The sequence below is a fragment of the Hypomesus transpacificus genome, chromosome 3 (assembly GCF_021917145.1).
Source record: "Hypomesus transpacificus isolate Combined female chromosome 3, fHypTra1, whole genome shotgun sequence".
Lineage (NCBI taxonomy): Eukaryota > Metazoa > Chordata > Actinopteri > Osmeriformes > Osmeridae > Hypomesus > Hypomesus transpacificus.
In genome coordinates, this window is record NC_061062.1 from 2137578 (window position 1) to 2157231 (window position 19654).

At 55.9% G+C, this 19654-nt stretch overlaps 1 protein-coding gene across 1 annotated transcript in view; it reads left to right on the forward strand.

The window, feature by feature from the left end:
- kif26ab (kinesin family member 26Ab) overlaps positions 1-19654 on the forward strand; it is a 47048-nt gene that overhangs the window by 15968 nt on the left and 11426 nt on the right. The window contains exons 4-7 of the mRNA XM_047051347.1: positions 14108-14291; positions 16448-16654; positions 17776-17869; positions 19042-19304. Of these exons, the coding sequence (XP_046907303.1) occupies positions 14108-14291; positions 16448-16654; positions 17776-17869; positions 19042-19304 (748 nt within the window). The remainder of the gene's footprint in view (positions 1-14107; positions 14292-16447; positions 16655-17775; positions 17870-19041; positions 19305-19654) is intronic.

The following is a 19654-nucleotide window of genomic DNA, read 5'->3' on the forward strand; positions in this document are numbered from 1 at the left end:
ATTACAGCTGCCAGGCGCTGGTCTTAGCTGGAGGTCGTGTCTCTCTGGGCTGGTTACTCCAGCTGGGGGGGGCTGCAGTGGAGTCTCTGACACGCGTTTGAAGACAGGGTATACATTAAAACAGAGACAAGGGTTTATCCCCTGCTTGTGTTTGTTGCTGCTTGCTTCATGCAGACTGGTGGGAATGGAGATTACAACCGGTAATCAGTCCCTGAGCCAGCGAGGACCCAGCCTGTCCAGAGTGCTGCAGGTCCCAAAGTGCTGCAGGTCCCAGTGATCTGCAGGTCCCAAAGTGCTGCAGGTCCCAGTGTGCTGCAGGTCCCAGTGTGCTGCAGGTCCCAAAGTGCTGCAGGTCCCAGTGTGCTGCAGGTCCCAGTGTACTGCAGGTCCCAAAGTGCTGCAGGTCCCAAAGTGCTGCAGGTCCCAGAGTGCTGCAGGTCCCAAAGTGCTGCAGGTCCCAGAGTGCTGCAGGTCCCAGTGTGCTGCAGGTCCCAAAGTGCTGCAGGTCCCAAAGTGCTGCAGGTCCCAGAGTGCTGCAGGTCCCAGTGTGCTGCAGGTCCCAGTGTGCTGCAGGTCCCAGAGTGCTGCAGGTCCCAAAGTGCTGCAGGTCCCAGAGTGCTGCAGGTCCCAGAGTGCTGCAGGTCCCAGTGTGCTGCAGGTCCCAAAGTGCTGCAGGTCCCAAAGTGCTGCAGGTCCCAGTGTGCTGCAGGTCCCAGAGTGCTGCAGGTCCCAGAGTGCTGCAGGTCCCAGTGTGCTGCAGGTCCCAAAGTGCTGCAGGTCCCAGAGTGCTGCAGGTCCCAGAGTGCTGCAGGTCCCAGTGTACTGCAGGTCCCAGAGTGCTGCAGGTCCCAGAGTGCTGCAGGTCCCAGAGTGCTGCAGGTCCCAGTGTGCTGCAGGTCCCAGAGTGCTGCAGGTCCCAAAGTGCTGCAGGTCCCAGTGTGCTGCAGGTCCCAAAGTGCTGCAGGTCCCAGAGTGCTGCAGGTCCCAGAGTGCTGCAGGTCCCAGAGTGCTGCAGGTCCCAAAGTGCTGCAGGTCCCAGTGTGCTGCAGGTCCCAAAGTGCTGCAGGTCCCAAAGTGCTGCAGGTCCCAGAGTGCTGCAGGTCCCAGTGTGCTGCAGGTCCCAGTGTACCTGGTCTGACCTTGTCACTCTAGGAGGGAGGGAAAGGGGGTCATTTAAAAGGGACTTTGAGAACGTGTAAGTGTGTGATCAGAAGTAATCCGCTTAACAAAAACTCAACTTTTACCCTTCAGCAGTCTGTTTACAATGTTCTCAAACTGCGCTGTTCCTACTCTTGTTAAGACTCGCTATTCTGTGCTGCATGTGTGTTGTTTCGTGTCTGTGATCTCCAGAACTTGGGGCTGGTGTTGAAGGTCCTAGTTCTGGTAACCATCTCTCCCTCCCCCCTCCCAGCCATGTCACATGACCTGCTCGAGCCCCTGGTTCCCTATTGACTTGGATGTAGATGTCGGATTAAGGAACACATGTTAGAACCCCCCCCCCCCCCCCCCCCCCCCCCCAGGCTGTCTCCTGGACGACCCACTGATTAATCACTCCCAAATGTTCGGGCTCTCCGCAGGCCGTCTGGTTGTGATAGCCTCAGTGTAAAGAAGTGCAAACAAATAATGGCTAGGTGTCTTAAACTGCCAGCCTGTGATCATGGAGCAGGAAGTGGAACAGGAGAAGACAAGAGGTCTCTCTTCCTGTCCTCCTCCTCTCTCTCTTCTCCTGTCCTCCTCCGCTCTCTCTCCTCCGCCTCTGCTGTCTCTCTTTCTCTGCTCCACTCTCCTTCCCGCCTTCTCTCTTCCTCCATCTCTCTCTCCTTCCCTTTTTCTCCTCCTCCTCCTCCATCTCTCCTTCTGTCCACCTCCACTCTTTGAGAGAGGAAAGGGTTGAGGCCGAGATGAAGCGAGCTGTTCATCTCTGTCGGCCGGGCAGCCAGCGAGCGGGCCGTGTCCTCATCATCACCTGACAGCTATCAAATCACGGGGAGAAGATGAACTTTCTCTGAGCGGGGCGTCAGTACGAAGCATGTCTCTCCTCCTCTGCTGTTGTGTCTTTCTCTGCTCCACCCTCTCCTTCCCTCCTTCTCTCTTCCTCTACTCTCTCTCTCCTTTCTCTGCTCCACCCTCTCCTTCCCTCCTTCTCTCTTCCTCTACTCTCTCTCTCCTTTCTCTGCTCCACCCTCTCCTTCCCTCCTTCTCTCTTCCTCTACTCTCTCTCTCCTTTCTCTGCTCCACCCTCTCCTTCCCTCCTTCTCTCTTCCTCTACTCTCTCTCTCCTTTCTCTGAGCGGGGCGTCAGTACGAAGCCTCTCTTTCCCTCCTCCTCCTCTGCCCGAGGTTTTACACAACATCGCTTTCCAAAGGCATGTTATTCTGAAGGATTCTGCTCGTTAGCCTGTTGTGGAGCCTCCCAGATCACCCAGGGACGTAGATTGGCCTGTCTATCTCCGTCTTCAGGATCCCAGGTAAAGCCTTCTGGTTGGGCTCCAGCCTGCAGGATTGAGCTCATACACACGCGCCACATTAGCAGGACCTGTTCCAAGATGCCATTCAGGAGGCAATTTAGGAAACAATAAAACGAGCTGCAAATAGAATTACAGCCTCTGACTTTTACCCCCAGATCCCCCGACCTGAGCCCCTCTAAGCCCTCGGCCAGGCCTGGGGCTTTCATTAGGGGGCGTGAGGGGGGGGAGATGTGAGGGGGGTTGGGGGGGCTGGAGGTATGTGGTGGGCGGAGGTGGGATCCTGGGTTGTAAGACACAATGCTTAATGGGCAGAGCAGGAAACCCAAAAGCACAGGAAGTTGTGCCTGCAGGAGGGATGTGATGGTCCCGTCCCCTCAGCAGCATGCTGTGGTGACAGCCTGTACCTTGGCTCTCCTGCAGCACTCACTGGGACCACTTCTATTACAGCAACGCAGCCGAGGTCCAGAGGTGGTCACCAATACATTGATGCAAAGGCCTTGAAATGCGTGCAGAACACCCGGCATGTTGGACAAATGAAGCTTTCATTAATAAGGCCACGAAAATGGAAATTCCTCAGCTCTCACAGTCTAACACAGAATCCCGATTCCCAGAATATTAATTAGAATGTTTTTCATTTCGACTCCAACTGTTCCATTTATTCGAGGGCAACAGGGGATTCCTGTCCTGATGCACTTGGGGAATAAAGCCCCTCCAAGCTGACTGTGTGGAAGCCACGGCCATCATTTGTCTGTGTTTCTTTCTCAGGCAGACAATGATTTACCTCCTCACAGACAGCTGCTCTGGCACAGAGCCAGCGCCCTGCTCCTGAAGCTGACTGTACAGACCACTGCACACACACTATCTCTCTGGGTAACGCTCTGCCCCCCCCCTGCAACCCCCCACCCCCTCCTCCTCCATCCTGAGGTCCATGTTCATTTAACTTCCACTCGTTTCCCTCTCACCTCTTCCGTCTCTGCCTTCCACTCCATCTCCTCTCCTCCTCCCCTTTTCTGCCTCTCCCTGCTTCCTCTCATGTTCCCCCACATTGTCTTTCCTCTCTCCTCTTTCCTCTCTCCTCTTTCCTCTCTCTTTCCTCTCTTCTCTCTCCTCTTTCCTCTCTTCTTTCCTCTCTCCTCTCTCCTTCTCCTCTTTCCTCTCTCCTTCTCCTCTTTCCTCTCTTCTCTCTCCTCTTTCCTCTCTTTCTGCTGATCCCTCTGCTCTCCCCTCTTTCCTCTCTCTGGAGAACTCTTTCATCCCTCCTTCACCACCTCACTCTACATTCTGGTTCAACAAAATGCTTTTCGAGATCATGAGAGATTGCGCGATTAAGTGCCCCGTCCTGCAATTTCCACTGTAGTCGAGGATGATAAATATGTGAGATTAGACAGTCTATGCTGGGCTATATCCCATCCTGTCCGAGGTTTACGTGATCGAGCTCACCATTACCTAATTGGTCTGGGCGGGGCGCAGAAGAGAAGTGTGCAGCCTTGGGCAGTGGGCAACACAAATGATGCCCCGTTTGGTATTCAGTGTCCAAGGCCAGACACGGCTGGACGAGAACAAAAGTCTGTCTGGAACGAGGAGCTCTCCTTCCGCGCTCTGCCGCGTGCTAAGCAGGTTAGCGCTCAGGTAACAGGACATCACATTCATAGCCGTCTACTTTAGCCCAGATCCATTTATGTAGTGCCTGGGTTTTATAGAAACTCGATAAATCCTTGCCTAGGGGGTGGTTTCCTGCTGGATGCGGGTGGAGGTGGTACTGGAGAGCGTCCTCTCTGGAGGATCATTACAGCCGTCCGCAGGAGACTGCAGGGCCACTGGAAGGGAGAGCTTAAGATTGATAAGATTTGACTGACGGGGAGATAAGCCGGCTAGTTTCTCTTCTCCGCTTTAATGCAGTTGGAGACTGCAGACGCTAGCGCTGGCTGCTGTGTTTGTTTGTTAAAGGGAACCTTGAATCTGGAGAACGAGATAAGGGCCGAACGAGGGGAAACGAGATGTGAGGAAAATAGCTGTTGCTGCTTCAGTCCGTGGTGAATTTTCCCAGCGATGTTGATCTTTACTTGAAACCTTGTTAGACGTCGAGAAACAGCTTTTAATGAAGCCCTTTTCAAGAGAGCCGTCCTGCCGGCTGTGGTGGTGCAGTTTGAGACGGGAGGCGGTCTGAGAGCTGAGAAGGCGTCCAGGACAGTGTTCTGGGATCTCCAGCTGCCAGTGGGGCTCATTGAGAACGGAGACACGGCTTATAACCATGGCAACACATCCATGACAAATGAACATCATGTCAGTCCTTCCCCTCACAATAGTCGTTGACTCTCCCTCCCTCCTCTCCCCTCTTCCCCCCATGTGGGCCCAAGTAACACTAACCCCTCCACACACCCCTCCCCCACACAGGCCCAGGTAACCCTAACCCCTCCACACACCCCTCCCCCACACAGGCCCAGGTAACACTAACCCCTCCACACCCCCCTCCCCTCATCCGTACGGTTATTTAAAGAGCCCTGCATGTTTGCCCCCCCTCCAAGTTACTGGAGCCCCCCGTCCCTCTGCACGTGTCTGCAGTGTTGGGGTACAGCTTGTATGAACACCTCCCTGATCCTGGGCCCTGTTCATCAGCCAGGAGAACAGAGCATCCAGGGGAACAGAGCATCCAGGGGAGCAGAGCAGCCTGGGGAGCAGAGCAGTCAGGAGAGAACAGAGCAGTCAGGGGAACAGAGCAGCCAGGGGAACAGAGTAGCCAGGGGAACAGAGCAGTCAGGAGAGAACAGAGCAGCCAGGGGAACAGAGCAGTCAGGAGAGAACAGAGCAGCCAGGGGAACAGAGCAGCCAGGAGAGAACACAGCAGTCAGGAGAGAACAGAGCAGTCAGGGGAACAGAGCAGCCAGGGGAACAGAGTAGCCAGGGGAACAGAGCAGTCAGGAGAGAACAGAGCAGCCAGGGGAACAGAGCAGTCAGGAGAGAACAGAGCAGCCAGGGGAACAGAGCAGCCAGGAGAGAACAGAGCAGCCAGGGGAACAGAGCAGTCAGGAGAGAACAGAGCAGCCTGGGGAACAGAGCAGCCAGGGGAACAGAGCAGTCAGGGCAACAGAGCAGCCAGGGGAACAGAGCAGCCAGGAGAGAACAGAGCAGCCAGGGGAACAGAGCAGCCAGGGGAACAGAGCAGCCAGGAGAACAGAGCAGCCAGGGTCTGGAGGAGAAAGCCTCTTATAGACACAGGAGTGTTTCTCTCATTCTTAATGACCACCATCCTGACCCTGCCTCTAAATCTCGTCTGCGTGTGCTGCCTGGCAGGGCGGGGCTGGGGTATGACATCATCTCCGTGTTTCGGCCAGCTGATGTCATCTGTGGTTAATCGCAGAGGGGCTTAACTCCGTCTGGCGGGGTCGCCCGCGAGTTGACCTGGGACGGAGGCCACACTCCCACACACACACACACACACACACACTCCCACACACACACACACACACAGATGTTGTTTGTTTACTGGGATGTTTGGCGAGGTGTTCATACTCGTGCCTTGTCACAGATTGTGGGGTTTTTACTTTGAATTCTCATTTCACCTCAGCTGACGTGTAACCGGTCTACTGGGCTGTGTTGGACGTGTGTGTGTGTTCTGTCGTCACACACCCAGGGTGCACAGGGACGTGTCAAGGTCGTCTCATCGATAGGATGATGTATGAACCTCCAGCTCAGGGGTGGTTTCACATTGATTATTCCTGCTTCAAAACAGATGTTTCCTGATTTACTCAACACATACAAAACACACCCACACATCAAAACAGTCGATTGTGATTGGCTGCTGATGCAGATGTCTCCAGATTGATCATTCATGTTCTCACACATACCTAACCTGACATTTTGTCGCTCACCTGTTGACAACAGGACTGGTAGCATGACTGGTAGCATGAATGCACATTGTGATCAAGTCATTATCTGTGTGTGTGTGTGTGCACAGGTTGGCTGTAGTCCAGCTCTCCTATCTTTATTTAGAGAAAGACAATCTGCTTGCCTCCCCTCTCCTCCTCTCCTCTCCTCCCCTCTCTCCCTTCCTCTCCCCCCCCCTCCTCTCCTCTCTCCCTTCCTCTCCTCTCCTCTCCCCCCCCTCCTCTCCTCTCTCCCCTTCCTCTCCTCTCCTCTCTCCCCTCCTCTCCTCTCTCCCCCCCCCCTACCCTCCCCCCCCCCTCCCCTCCCCTCCCCTCCTCTCCTCTCTCCCCTCCTGTCCTCTCCTCCCCTTCCCCTCCTCTAAACAGCAGACGAGTCCTCCACAGTGTGCAGAGATAATGCAGTCTGCTATCAGGCGTGGTGATCTGATCCCTGCCTGAATGGCCAGAGCCCTGTTATCTTGTCTGGAGAGAGAGGAGAGGGAGAACCAGAGAAAGGAAATGTCAAGGATGCTAAATGGGGCCAACATGGTCATTATCCCCAGAAGGGGAGGATACTTAAAGAGCTGGGTGCCGGAACAGAGACAGATTTGCACAAACAAGCTAATGGGCGTGCCTGCTAATGACTCACCAGGCCAGTGGAATTTCTCTTGCTAATTTGACAAACTCCTGAAAAGGGGTCCGGAGAGATTATTGACAGCAGGGGAAACTGAAGCTCTGAAAGCAGTGGGCTAGACCCCTCCTCCTCCCCCCTCCTCCTCCTCCCCCCCCCCCCCCCCCCCTCTCGTTGTCACCCCCTGTAGCCGAGCCTCCCAGTGTACTCGTCCGTTCTGTGGATGACAAAAGGAGCCCTCGTTCTAACGGCACCGTCTCATCTGACTGCGGCTCATTTGTTTCCATTGTAACTCTTATCTGGGATAAGCTGTGAGGCAGGGGAGGAGGGAGGGAAGGAGGGGAGGGAGGGGAAGAGGGAGGGAAGGAGGGGAGGGAGGGAAGGAGGGGAGGTAAGGAGGGAGGGGAGGAGGGGGGGGAGGGGAGGAGGGAGGACGGAGGGGAGGACGGAGGGGAGGAGGCAGAGAGCTGCTGGTGGCCCAGCATCACAGCCCTTGTTTTTTCTCCCTTGGCCTCAGGCAACACTCCTGCATAATGATCCAGAGGTGAGGGCATTGGTTTGAGGGGAGGGGAGGTAAAGGTCCTGTAAGCAGAGCTGTCTGGGTGAGCTAGCGCAGGGGGATGTGGGCCCCTGTGTCAGAGGCTGGCTGCTGTGTTTGGCTGGCTGCTCCGCCGGTGTTTTGGAAGCAGGCTAGAAGCAGGCTGGAAGCAGGCTAGAAGCAGGCTAGAAGCAGGCTGAAAGCAGGCTGGAAGCAGGCTGAAAGCAGGCTTTCAAACAGGAGGAGGGCTGAGAGCAGAGCCAGTGGGTTACACTGCTAAATTAGCAGACCTGGGAATACTGTCTGGGTTCATTGCAGACCTCTCACACACTCACACACACACTCACACACACACACACTCACACAGCTTTAGAATCTTTTCACCTTTTGACCAGCGAGCGTTTCCAGTCTGGTGTCTGGCAGCATAAATCTGCCCTTCTTGGCTGTCGTGTGTTCCTAGTCTGGCCTCTCTCCCCTCCTGTCTCTGTCCTCCTGTCTCTCTCCTCCTGTCTCTCTCCTCCTGTCTCTCTCCTCCTGTCTCTCCCCTCCTGTCTCTCCCCTCCTGTCTCTCCTCTCCTGTCTCTCTCCTCCTGTCTCTCCCCTCCTGTCTCTCCTCTCCTGTCTCTCCCCTCCTGTCTCTGTCCTCCTGTCTCTCTCCTCCTGTCTCCCCCCTCCTGTCTCTCTCCTCCTGTCCCCCCCCACCTGTCTCTCTCCTCCTGTCTCTCCCTTCCCATCTCTCTCCTCCTGTCTCTCCCTTCCTGTCTCTCCCCTCCTGTCTCTCCCCTCCTGTCTCTCTCCTCCTGTCTCCCCCTTCCTGTCTCTCCCCTCCTGTCTCTGTCCTCCTGTCTCTGTCCTCCTGTCTCTCTCCCCTCCTGTCTCTTCTCTCCTGTCTCTCCTCCTTCCTGTCTCTCCCTTCCTGTCTCCCCCTTCCTGTCTCTCCCCTCCTGTCTCCCCCTTCCTGTCTCTGTCCTCCTGTCTCTCTCCCCTCCTGTCTCTCCTCTCCTGTCTCTCCTCTCCTGTCTCTCCTCCTTCCTGTCTCTCCCTTCCTGTCTCCCCCTTCCTGTCTCTCCCCTCCTGTCTCCCCCTTCCTGTCTCTACCCTGTCTCCCCCCTCCTGTCTCTCCCCCCTCCTGTCTCTCCCCCCTCCTGTCTCTCCCCTCCTGTCTCTCCTCTCCTGTCTCTCCCCTCCCATCTCTCTCCTCCCGTCTCTCTCCTCCTGTCTCTGTCCTCCTGTCTCTCTCCTCCTGTCTCTCTCCTCCTGTCTCTCCCCTCCTGTCTCTCTCCTCCTGTCTCTCTCCTCCTGTCTCTCTCCTCCTGTCTCTCTCCTCCTGTCTCTCCCCTCCTGTCTCTCAGCTGATGGGACTCAGCGCTCGATCCATCTTCACACACTTAAGATTCTTCCTGCTTATCTGTGTGTCACTGCTTATGATTAATATCAACCTCATTCATCAGGCTAATTACATGCTTACCCAGAGACAAAAGAAATACAAATGGGTGCAGACTTGCGCTCCTGTGTTGTATTGTGCACACACACACACACACACACATATATAAACACACCAAACACATACACCAAACACGCACATACATGTGCTGTAGGCATACTAACCAAATCTGTTTGAAGTTTGGGACAGCCAATGAAGAGAAGGCTCTTTTATGCATGAAGTATTCATGCGACGTGTGGTGTGTGCGTGTGTGTGTGTGTGGCACGTGTGTGTAAAGAGAAAGAGAGAGAGAGCACTTGGATCACGCCGCGAGCAGGCAGCATTAGAGCTCTGACACCTCGTCTGGCTGTCGAAGGGAAAAAGGGGCTGGGCTGAGGAGAGAGGGAGAGCGAGGTAGAGAGAGAGGGAGAGAGGGGTAGAGAGGGAGGGAGAGAGAGGTAGAGAGGGAGGGATAGAGAGGTAGAGAGGGAGGGAGAGAGAGGGAGAGAGAGAGGGAGAGAGAGAAACCACAGGACAGCTGCCTGCATTTCTCCGGCAGCAGCAGCAGTAGGACTGAGAGACGGAACAGGAGCAGGAATTCTCCGCTCATTCCAGGACCTCCAGATCCCCCCAGCCCAGACGCTCTGCTTCTCCTCCCCCGCCGCCCGGCTCCCCCTTCCCTGCCGTTGCCCCCTCACCGCCCCCCTGGCGGAGGCTCCGGACTCAGGCACGGACTCTCTCTCCCACACGCCAGGCACCAGCAGCACTCTGGAGACGGAGACCCAGAGAAGGACGCCAGCATCCTGGGTGCAGAGACGAGTGGAGGAGAGAAGAGGACACAGAGGAAGGGAGAGAAGAGGACACAGAGGAAGGGAGAGAGGAAGGGAGAGAAAAGACAGAGGAAGGGAGTGGGAGAGGGAGAGGGAGGAAGGGAGAGAGGGTTTCCAAAGACGCTGGCCGTGCTCTGAAGTGACTCTGAACTTTGTTGCGTGTGGGGGGGGGCGAGGACGCGGCACAGACGCTCCAGGAGAAGATGAACAGAGGAGGAAGGGCTCTTCTCTCCTCCTCCTGCTCCTCCTCCTGCTCCTCCTCCTGCTCCTCCTCCTGCTCCTGCTCCTCCTCCTGCTCCTCCTCCTGCTCCTCCTCCTGTTCCTCCTCCTGCTCCTCCTCCTGCTCCTCCTCCTCCATCTGCTCCTCCTCCTGCTCCTCCTCCTGCTCCTCCTCCTGTTCCTCCTCCTGCTACCTGAGGGTGCGTGTGGAGCTGTTGGACTCCCGGGCAGAGCCCCCTCTACAACCCCTCTCCCAGGGGAGCCAGCACCCCCCTGCTCTCTCTCCTCCAGCTTGGACCTGTCTCGCTCAATCAGGGTAACGCTGCCCCCCCCCCCCCCCCCCCACCCCTGCCCTCCCCCCCCCCCACTGCCTCTTCACAAACCGCTGTGAAATCAGGTGGAACCCTCGATGATTGCGCTCCGAGCGCAGAGAAGCTCTGCAGCCCCCTGCCAGTAAGAGGCCCAGCCTCACCCCCTCAGCCTCACCCCCTCAGCCTCACGCCCCAGCCTCACCCCCTCAGCCTCACCTTTCTCTACCTGCCTGTTTGAGGCTGATGGAGAAGCCCAGAGACATGGACCCCAGAGTGCAGCTTGACCAGTTGTGTGTTCTTTGACCCCGTCTAGAGAATGGATTGGAAGGAGCTGTAAGTACTCTTCATCTCTCTCTGTAAACAGCCGGATGTTCAGTCGGGACGCGTACCGATTCAAACCTGTGTTTAAACCTCCCGCCGCTGCATGCATTGTCTCTGGTTGTGGCTGCAGTCTGGTGGATGGGGGGGTGTTTCTCCCAGGACACAGACTGTGCTAGTCACAGACTGGGCTAGTCAGACTGTGCTAGTCGTACCTGCAGTGTTGTGATGCAGGTCCAGGAGAGAGTAGTTCTGTCTGCTGAACAGGTGGGCGAGTGACTCTCTCTCCTCTGATCGCTGCCTGTTCTGTAGAGGAGGAGAGAGAGAGAGAGAGAGAGAGAGGTAGAGAGAGAGAGAGAGAGAGGGGGGAGAGAGAGAGAGAGAGAGAGAGAGAGAGAGAGAGAGAGAGAGAGGGAGAGAGAGCGTAAAGGAGGGGGAGGGTTCCATGTGACAAGCAATTAATTTCCCCATTAGTGTGTGTGTGCGTGTGTGTGTGTACAAGCAGGCGCCCACTGTTGTTTCTCATCACCTATCAAGTGGTTGTAACAGAACAACAGCTTCTCTATCTCCTCTCTCTCCTTTTCCCTCTCTCTCCTCGGCACAAGAGACTCTCTGTTTCTCTCTCCGTTGCTCTCTCTCTCTTTTTCCTTTTTTCCCTCTCTCCTCGTCAGCACAAGAGACTCTCTCTTTCTCTCTTGTCCGCTCGCCCCGCCCCTCCACTCTCTCTCTCTCCTCCTCCTCTCTCTCTTCTCCCTCTCTCCATTGGAGAGGGAGTGTCATTGTGTGGTCAGGGTTGCAGCCAGGGCTAGCGATGCTGCGTCGGCTCTGACACAGTCAACACGCTTCCAACAACACATCGAAACATCCGCCAGTGTTTGGTGAGTCGATGCCTCGCTCGGTGAAAAGAACTAATCAATTACTTTTCACAGACAAAGAGAGAGGGGAGAGAGAGAGACAGATCAAGAGCAAAAGACTGCAAAAGAGAGAGCTTCTCTTGTCTTGACTCCCGTCAGGCAGACTGTCTTGATGCGTGTGCAGGTAGAGGTTCCTTGTGTCTCCCATCGTCTCACCTCGCTCACTCCAGCCGTCTCTCATGCTATCACACTCCTCTGGGTCCCAGGGGACACATCTCTGCTGTGTCTCCTCCATGCAATCATGATTCCATCAGCCAGCGCTGTGTTTCCTGACTGTGCTCCTGGGCTGGCACTGCAGGGGGCGGGGGGCGGGGTGGAGAGGGGGGCGGGGTGGAGAGGGAGGCGGGGTGGAGAGGGGGGCGGGGTGGAGAGGGGGGCGGGGTGGAGAGGGGGGCGGCTGTCAGTCTGAGGCCAGGGGGAGGAGGGGAGGGGGAGGGAGTGGTTTTGGCAGCAACCCACCCAGTCCGGAGGAGCCCTGAGCAGGACTAATGAGCCCAGGGTGGGCTCTCAGGGTACCGCCTCTCAAAAAGGGGGGACGCACACGGGCTGAGTCTCTCTCTCTCCCACCCCCCTCTCTGTCTCTCTCCCTCCATCGTCTTCTCTCACTCTTACCAACCGTCTCTGGAGGAGGGGATCCCTCTCTGAATTGCTCCTCCCAAGGTTTCTTCCATTTTTTCTCCCGGTGGGAGTTTTTCTGGGAGTTTTTCCTTGTCTTCCTTGAGGGTTTAGGTTGGTTGAGGGGCAGTTCTATGGGCGCATGTGAAGCCCTCTGTGACATGCTTGCGTGTAAAAAGGGCTATACAAATAAATTTGATTTGATTTGATTTGACTCTCCCTCTCCTTCCCTACCCCTTTCACTCTCCCTCCTTTTCTCCCTCCATCTCCTTTTCTGTCTCTCTCCCTCACCCTCTCTTTCTCTCCCTCACCCTATCTCTCTTTCTCCCTCCCTCCCTCATCTTCCCTCCCTCACCCTCTCTCTCTCTCTGCCCCTCACCATCTCCCCCCACTCCTCTTCCATACACTTCTTTGCTTTTCATCTCCCAGTTGATACTTCTTTCAGAGGCTGTCATTCCTCCTCTTACGTTGACAGTTGCCTCTTTGTCTCCGCTCCTCTCTGGTTCTTAGCCGCCGCAGTGAAAACCATTTGAGAGTGTGTTTCCTGGGGGTATTCCTTTCCCCTGACCTTGACTTCCCAGATGAAGTGCTGTGGTAACTGATCCAGAGGCTGGCTCCGTGTGAGCGTGCTCGGGGCGGGAGACTGCAGGCCTGTCAGAGGGAGGGAGGGGCAGGTGGGCCAGCATGGCCTGCTGCTGGGGGGGTGGGGGGGGGGGGGGGGGGGGCTGAGAGGGTGAGGGAGGAGTGGGGAGGAGGAGGGAGGGTGGGAGGGGAAGGAGAAGGGCTGAGAGGGGGAGGGAAAGTGGTGAGGGGAGCTTCAGAGGAATGCGTCTCGCTCAGTTGGCTTTGTGACCAATTTGTCAGTCTCTGGCGCTGGCTGCTTCCGGTGGAGCGCTCGTAATGACTGCTCCACCTCCAGCCCCAGTGTGCTCCAGGAGGGCAGGGCTGCACACAGTCACAGCTGACCTGCTCAGAGGCTTCCACTCATCCAGGATCCAGAGGGGGGTGGTTTACCTCACTGTCACATCACCTGTGTGTGTGTGTGTGTGTGTGTGTGTGGTGTGTGTGTGTGTGGTGTGTGTGTGTGTGTGGTTAGTGAAGAAGGGCTACAGGGATGCTTCTAATGGGGTAAAAACTGAATAGGATTCTCACATATTCCCAAGTTCGGGAACCCCTTGTCTGTGGTGATCACTCTAGTCCTGTTATTGAGACAGAGGCAGCACGCCAGCCATCATCACCTGTCATACCTGACTGTGCCTTTCTGTTTGACAATGACGGATGGCTCCATTTAGTCTACCTCAACGCCATGGCAACGAACAGCTGTCCTTCTGACAGGAAAAGCAACATGGCCGCCGTTACTCAGCGAAGAACCTTGGAGAGCACTTTAGTCACCACGCCTGTTGTTTGATATGTTACGTATGTGTGTTTAGAGCAGCGGTCAAGTTTTCCACCGTGTGGTTGCTTTGAGGTGGAGAGCGTTAGCCCTGCGGGCAGCCCTGTGGGTAGGCCTGTGGGCAGCCCTGCGTTGAGGGGCAGCGTTTGAGGCAGAGAGTTTTCGGTGGAGTTGGGCGTGGGGGCACAGTGCTCTTGAGGAGAAAACAGATCTGGGCGACCTTTACGCTCCCGCTGCAGAGAGAGGCGTCTAACAGCTCTGTACACGGGGACAACAAACGTCAAAGCAGAGCTTTAAATCAATCACTTGGAGCCGTCTATACATCTCTCTCACTATGCACACAGTGAGGTACCTCACCGCCAAGGAAAGAAACACTTTCCTCGACATCAGCTTCTGGTCTCGTGATGAGAATACTAAGCAACCTTTCTCTGTCCCAAACGGTAAATGTTTGTCAGCTGTGTCTCAAACCTCTCTCCCTCTCTCCCTCTCTCTCTTTCGCTCTCTCTGTCTCTCTCTCTCTCTCTCTCTCTCTCTCTCTCTCTCTCTCTCTCTCGCGCTCTCTCTCTCTCTCCCCCCTCCCCACAGAGCGGCCCAGAAGCTGAACTTGTCGTCGAAGCGTAAGAAGCAGCTCGTGCCGCAGCCCCGCCCCCAGGAGCCCTCCCTCTACCCCACTACCTTCAGCAGCACTCTGCAGCTGTCACCCCCGCCCGCACCACCATGCCTGCTCCGCGCTATGTCCAAGGTCAAGGAGAACCCAGGGATGGGGAAGGTAAGGACACACACACACACACGTGTGCTGTTCGGCACATGCCCCTAGGTCGTATGCAGAACACTGAGACATGCAGGCACACAGGCAGAAGTCTCCCAGTAATGCACACACACCCACACACACTCAACCATAATGAGCATACATAGACATACAAAAAACACACAGACATGCAAATAGTGATGTTAGTGATGACACCCTAGTCCAGACCAAACCAGTCCAGACCAGACTGACACTGCTGACAAGCCCACTGGAATGTCACCGATTCCCTGAGAGAGAGAAGGAAAAAAGTCCAAATATGTCCGTGCATTCATATCGTTTTTTGTGTGTGTGCCTTTCTCATAAACGAGATGATGAAATCCAGGATGGCTGTGACTGGGGCTTTCATTAGGGCCGGCTCTGTGTAAACACGGCCTTCCTCCTGGGTTTATTAGCTATTGTTGTCAGGGCTGAGATTCAGTATTTATAGAGGAGAAGTTCCCTTACCAGATTAGATCCCACCTGGGGAGGAAGCCTTGGTGGACGGCAGTCTGATACTGTTCGGAGTAGCCATGGAGATCTTCCTCCTGTGTTGTGAAGGTTCTATTGTAAACAGGACTTCATTAACACCACCGCTGTTACCTTGAATTTCCGCCAGTTGATGTGGACATCTGGGAAAGAGACTTTCACAGGCCGAGGGACGTAGGTCTGAGTCCATCAGTGGACCAGGTGTCCCCTTCCTTAAGGGGAGGGTGACCCGGGCCCTCCAGACAGGGGCCCCCCCAGACAGGGGCCCTCCAGACAGGGGCCCTCCCAGACAGGGGCCCCCCAGACAGAGGCCCTCCAGACAGGGGCCCCCCAGACAGGGGCCCTCCAGATAGGGGCCCCCCCAGACAGGGGCCCCCCCAGACAGGGGCCCCCCCAGACAGGGGCCCTCCAGACAGGGGCCCTCCCAGACAGGGGCCCTCCAGACAGGGGCCCTCCAGACAGGGGCCCTCCAGACAGACCTGGGGCATGTCACGGTCACCCTGCTCACATGGTGCCAGGGTCACTGGGGTCGGTGCTGTGACACGTCTACAGAATCTAAGACAACAACATGACAACCTTCATCTGTCCGACCGCGTGCCCCTTCATCCTCTCATCCCTTCATCCTCTCATTCATTCATAGAATGTTTATTTCTGTTGCTTGTCTGTGTCCGTCAGGCTAAAATCAGGTTTGAGATCAGCTGTTTTATCGTCGACCCATATTGTCGTCCTTTCAGAGTTTGTTCCAGTTTTGACTTGAACTAAAGCCCCCTGATTCCCTCCAGTACAGGGCATGGACCAGAGGAGGGGGGGGGGGGAAAGCCCCCTTAATGGATTTTGGGGGGGGATCAAGAGACAGGGCCATTAGCAGGAAGGCTGGAGGTGTTAAAATGCAGAGTCTGCTTCTCCACCCTGGGCCCTGCTATCAGATCTCCACCCATGTAAATATAGCCAGAGACATTAGCTAGCCATTGCCCGGACGGTCAGCACACCCACACACACAGCCAGCCACCATATGGAGGGTTTTAAATGTCACAGCAGATGTAATTTGCTGTCCATGTGTACGTGTCCGTCATGGTAACAGCCCCCCTGCGGGTGCCAGGGAGGGGCTAGCTGCCGTCATGGTAACAGCCCCCTGCGGGTGCCAGGGAGGGCTCGCTGCCGTGCGGAGGAACGCAGGAAGAAGTCAGGGAGTCAGATGGCTGAGCGGTGAGGGACTCGAACTAGTAATCCGAAGGTTGCCGGATCGATTCCCTGCCGTGCCAAATGACGTTGTGTCCTTGGGCAAGGCACTTCACCTTACTTGCCTCGGGGGAATGTCCCTGTATTCACTGTAAGTCGCTCTGGATAAGAGCGTCCGCTAAATGACTAAATGTAAATGTAAGAACTGGGATGGGCTGCAGACGTGACTTCTAAGCACCACAGCCTGGACCTGTGGAAATATTTATACACAACAAGTCAGGGGAGAAGAACAGTCCTTTTGGGTGGGTGTGAATGACCGGCTTAGAGACAGGGGAGGAAAGGGCTGTGTTGGGTTTGCTGTCTGTGCAGAAAGGGGTGGTGGAAGTGTGTGTGTGTGCACGTGTGTGTGTGTGTGCCTCCCTTGCATGTGACCACACCCTTAACCCCTAACCTCTCCCCCCTGGCCGCCGCAGGTCAAGGTGATGATGCGGATCTGCCCCCCCCATGACGACTCGTCCGAGTCCGTGTCCTTCCTGAAGGTGGACGCTAGGAAGAAGCAGCTGACCCTGTACGACCCCGCGGCCACGCCCCACGCCAGCGCCGGACTCAGGAGGGCCGCCACCGTGGCCGTCCCCAAGATCTTCGCCTTCGACGCCGTGTTTCCCCAGGACGCCTCGCAAGTAAGGGTCAGGGTGTGTGTGTGTGTGTGTATGTCTGTGTGTGGGGGTCGGAGGGGTTGAGGATGCGTGTGTGTGTGTGTGGGTCGGAGCGGTTGAGGATGCGTGTGTGTGTTCTCTTAAGGGCATGAGGACGTCTTAATGCCGGGTGCAGCCAGGGGGCTTAGAGGGAAGCATGCCTCTCCTGGTCCAGGGCATTCTTCTCAGACTGAGACCAACAGCTGGGCCTTTCAAGTCTGGGGAACCAACTGAATTCACTCCACTTATATCTAACCTCTCGTTTCATAGTTCAGTTATATCCCTGACTGTCCTCACTCCAGACATGTCCAGGTCAGTTCACAGCCTGGACGATCAGACTCCAGGGATGGAAGAGAAGGTGGAGATATCACACTGTTGTTCACAATCAGAAAGCCAAAGATGAACTCTGTGTCTTCGTAAGGAATCAGTGATGGAATCTAGCAACGAAACAAACAAATCGTTGCAAAAAAAACGACCGCGTAGTAGCTCAGAGAAGCTGAGGAGGTGTTTCATCTGGAGGATGGCTGGTTGACAGGCTGGTCGTCAGGCTGGTCGTCAGGCTGGTCGTCAGGCTGGTCGTCAGGCTGGTCGTCAGGCTGGTCTCCAGGCAGCCAGTGTTTCTGCCCTCCAGCAGACTCCTCAGTGCTCCAGCTGCCTGCCTTGGTCTGAGGCTGCAGGCGGGCCGAGGCCAGGCTGAGCTGGTGCTGCTGGGTTGGCTCTGCTGGAGGGGAGCTGCAGCACCCAGCTGTTCAGAGGGCTGTGTGGTGTGTGTGGTGTGTGTGGTGTGTGTGTGTGATGTGTGACGTATGGTAGAGTTCCCTGCCTGGCTCCTGGAGGGCAGCTCAGGCAGACTGGAAAGACACTCGCTGCAGCACAGCCTCAGAATACAGGAATCCCGTCAGACTCGCTTCCTGTTATTGCTTCAGCGGATTGAATTGATTTGTGGAAGACACCAAACTTTTTGTTGTTGTTGTTGTGGATAACGTATATGCATGTATTTGTATAATTGTAAAAAAAAAAATAAGAGGGAGAGAAACGATTGGTCGAAGAGGCCTGCTTCACGACGGAGCCCTGACCCCTGACCTCTGACCCCTGTCCCCCCCCAGGCGGAGGTGTGCTCGGGGACTGTGGCGGAGGTCATCCAGTCGGTGGTGAACGGAGCGGACGGCTGCATCTTCTGCTTCGGTCACGTCAGGCTAGGTAAGGTCCCCTCCCTGGTCACATGTCAGGATAGGTAAGGTCCCCTCGCTGGTCACATGTCAAGATAGGTAAGGTCCCCTCCCTGGTCACATGTCAGGATAGGTAAGGTCCCCTCCCTGGTCACACGTCAGGCTAGGTAAGGTCCCCTCCCTGGTCACATGTCAGGATAGGTAAGGTCCCCTCCCTGGTCACATGTCAGGATAGGTAAGGTCCCCTCCCTGGTCACATGTCAGGATAGGTAAGGTCCCCTCGCTGGTCACATGTCAAGATAGGTAAGGTCCCCTCGCTGGTCACATGTCAAGATAGGTAAGGTCCCCTCCCTGGTCACATGTCAGGATAGGTAAGGTCCCCTCGCTGGTCACATGTCAGGATAGGTAAGGTCCCCTCCCTGGTCACACGTCAGGCTAGGTAAGGTCCCCTCCCTGGTCACATGTCAGGATAGGTAAGGTCCCCTCCCTGGTCACATGTCAGGATAGGTAAGGTCCCCTCCCTGGTCACACGTCAGGCTAGGTAAGGTCCCCTCCCTGGTCACATGTCAGGATAGGTAAGGTCCCCTCGCTGGTCACATGTCAGGATAGGTAAGGTCCCCTCGCTGGTCACATGTCAAACCTTCCTCACTGCCTTTGTTAGCCGCACTGAAGTCCATAATCAGTTTAGCGGTCCACTTGAGTGAGCGGAGCGGAGAGCAGGAGGGGAGAGGAGGAGAGAGGAGGAAAGAGGAGACTGAAGGTAGGGGGAGAGAGGGGGGAGAGGAGGGGAGAGGAGGAGAGGGGAAGGGAGATAAGGGGAGTTTAGAGAGAGGGAGAGGTAGAATTGCACAGAAGATTCCGGGCCCAGACTGTAATTAAATTTGGGGTAATTGACCTGGCCAAAGCTCTCAGTCTGAAGGCTTTCTCTCCTCTATCTCTCAGCCAGCTGGAACTCTCCTCTCCAAAACTGCTCCTCGGGTCATGGGATTTAAATTCAAATATATTTCAGTCACCTCCTATCCAGAGAGAAACGTATTAAAAGCAAATTCCCCGTCAACGGTGGTTTCAAACAACACTTTGTCTCCACTCCGCCTGTCCTTAACGGCTCATTGGAGGAACAATTCAATCCTAAGAGACCAACGTAGGTGTTAGCAGTAGCCCTGGCACCAGACACAGTCACCATCTCCCCTTCCTTCCCTGCAGGCAAGACCTACACCATGATCGGTAAGGATGGCTCCGCCCAGGGCCTGGGCGTGGCTCCCTGTGCCATCTCCTGGCTCTTCAAGCTCATCAGCGAGAGGAAGGAGAAGACGGGCACCCGCTTCTCGCTGCGCGTGTCGGCCGTGGAGATCAGTGGGAGGGACGAGCAGCTGACCGACCTGCTGGCCGAGGTGTCCAGCGGCAGCCTGCAGGACGGCCAGTCCCCGGGCGTCTACCTAAGGGAGGACCCCATCTATGGTACCCAGGTGAGGGGGTGTGGCCTCAGGTTAGGGGGTGTGGCTTCAGGTGAGGGGGTGTGGCCCCAGGTGAAGGGGTGTGGCCTCAGGTGAGGGGGTGAGGCCTCAGGTAAGGGTGTGTGGTTTCAGGTGAGGGTGTGTGGCTTCAGATGAGGGTGTGGCCTCATGTGAGGGGGTGTGGCCTTCTCTTCTTTGTTCTCTTGTGGGCCTCTTGTTCCCCACCCCGGTCTGTTGCCCATCTCGACGGCCTGTTCCAGAGACTTCTGTCTGCTGTGTTTCATCTCGGCTGGAGCGCCTCGTCTAGGCCCTCGCTGCGGTCCTCGCCTCCTAGACGTATCTCTCCATACCTTTCTTACTAT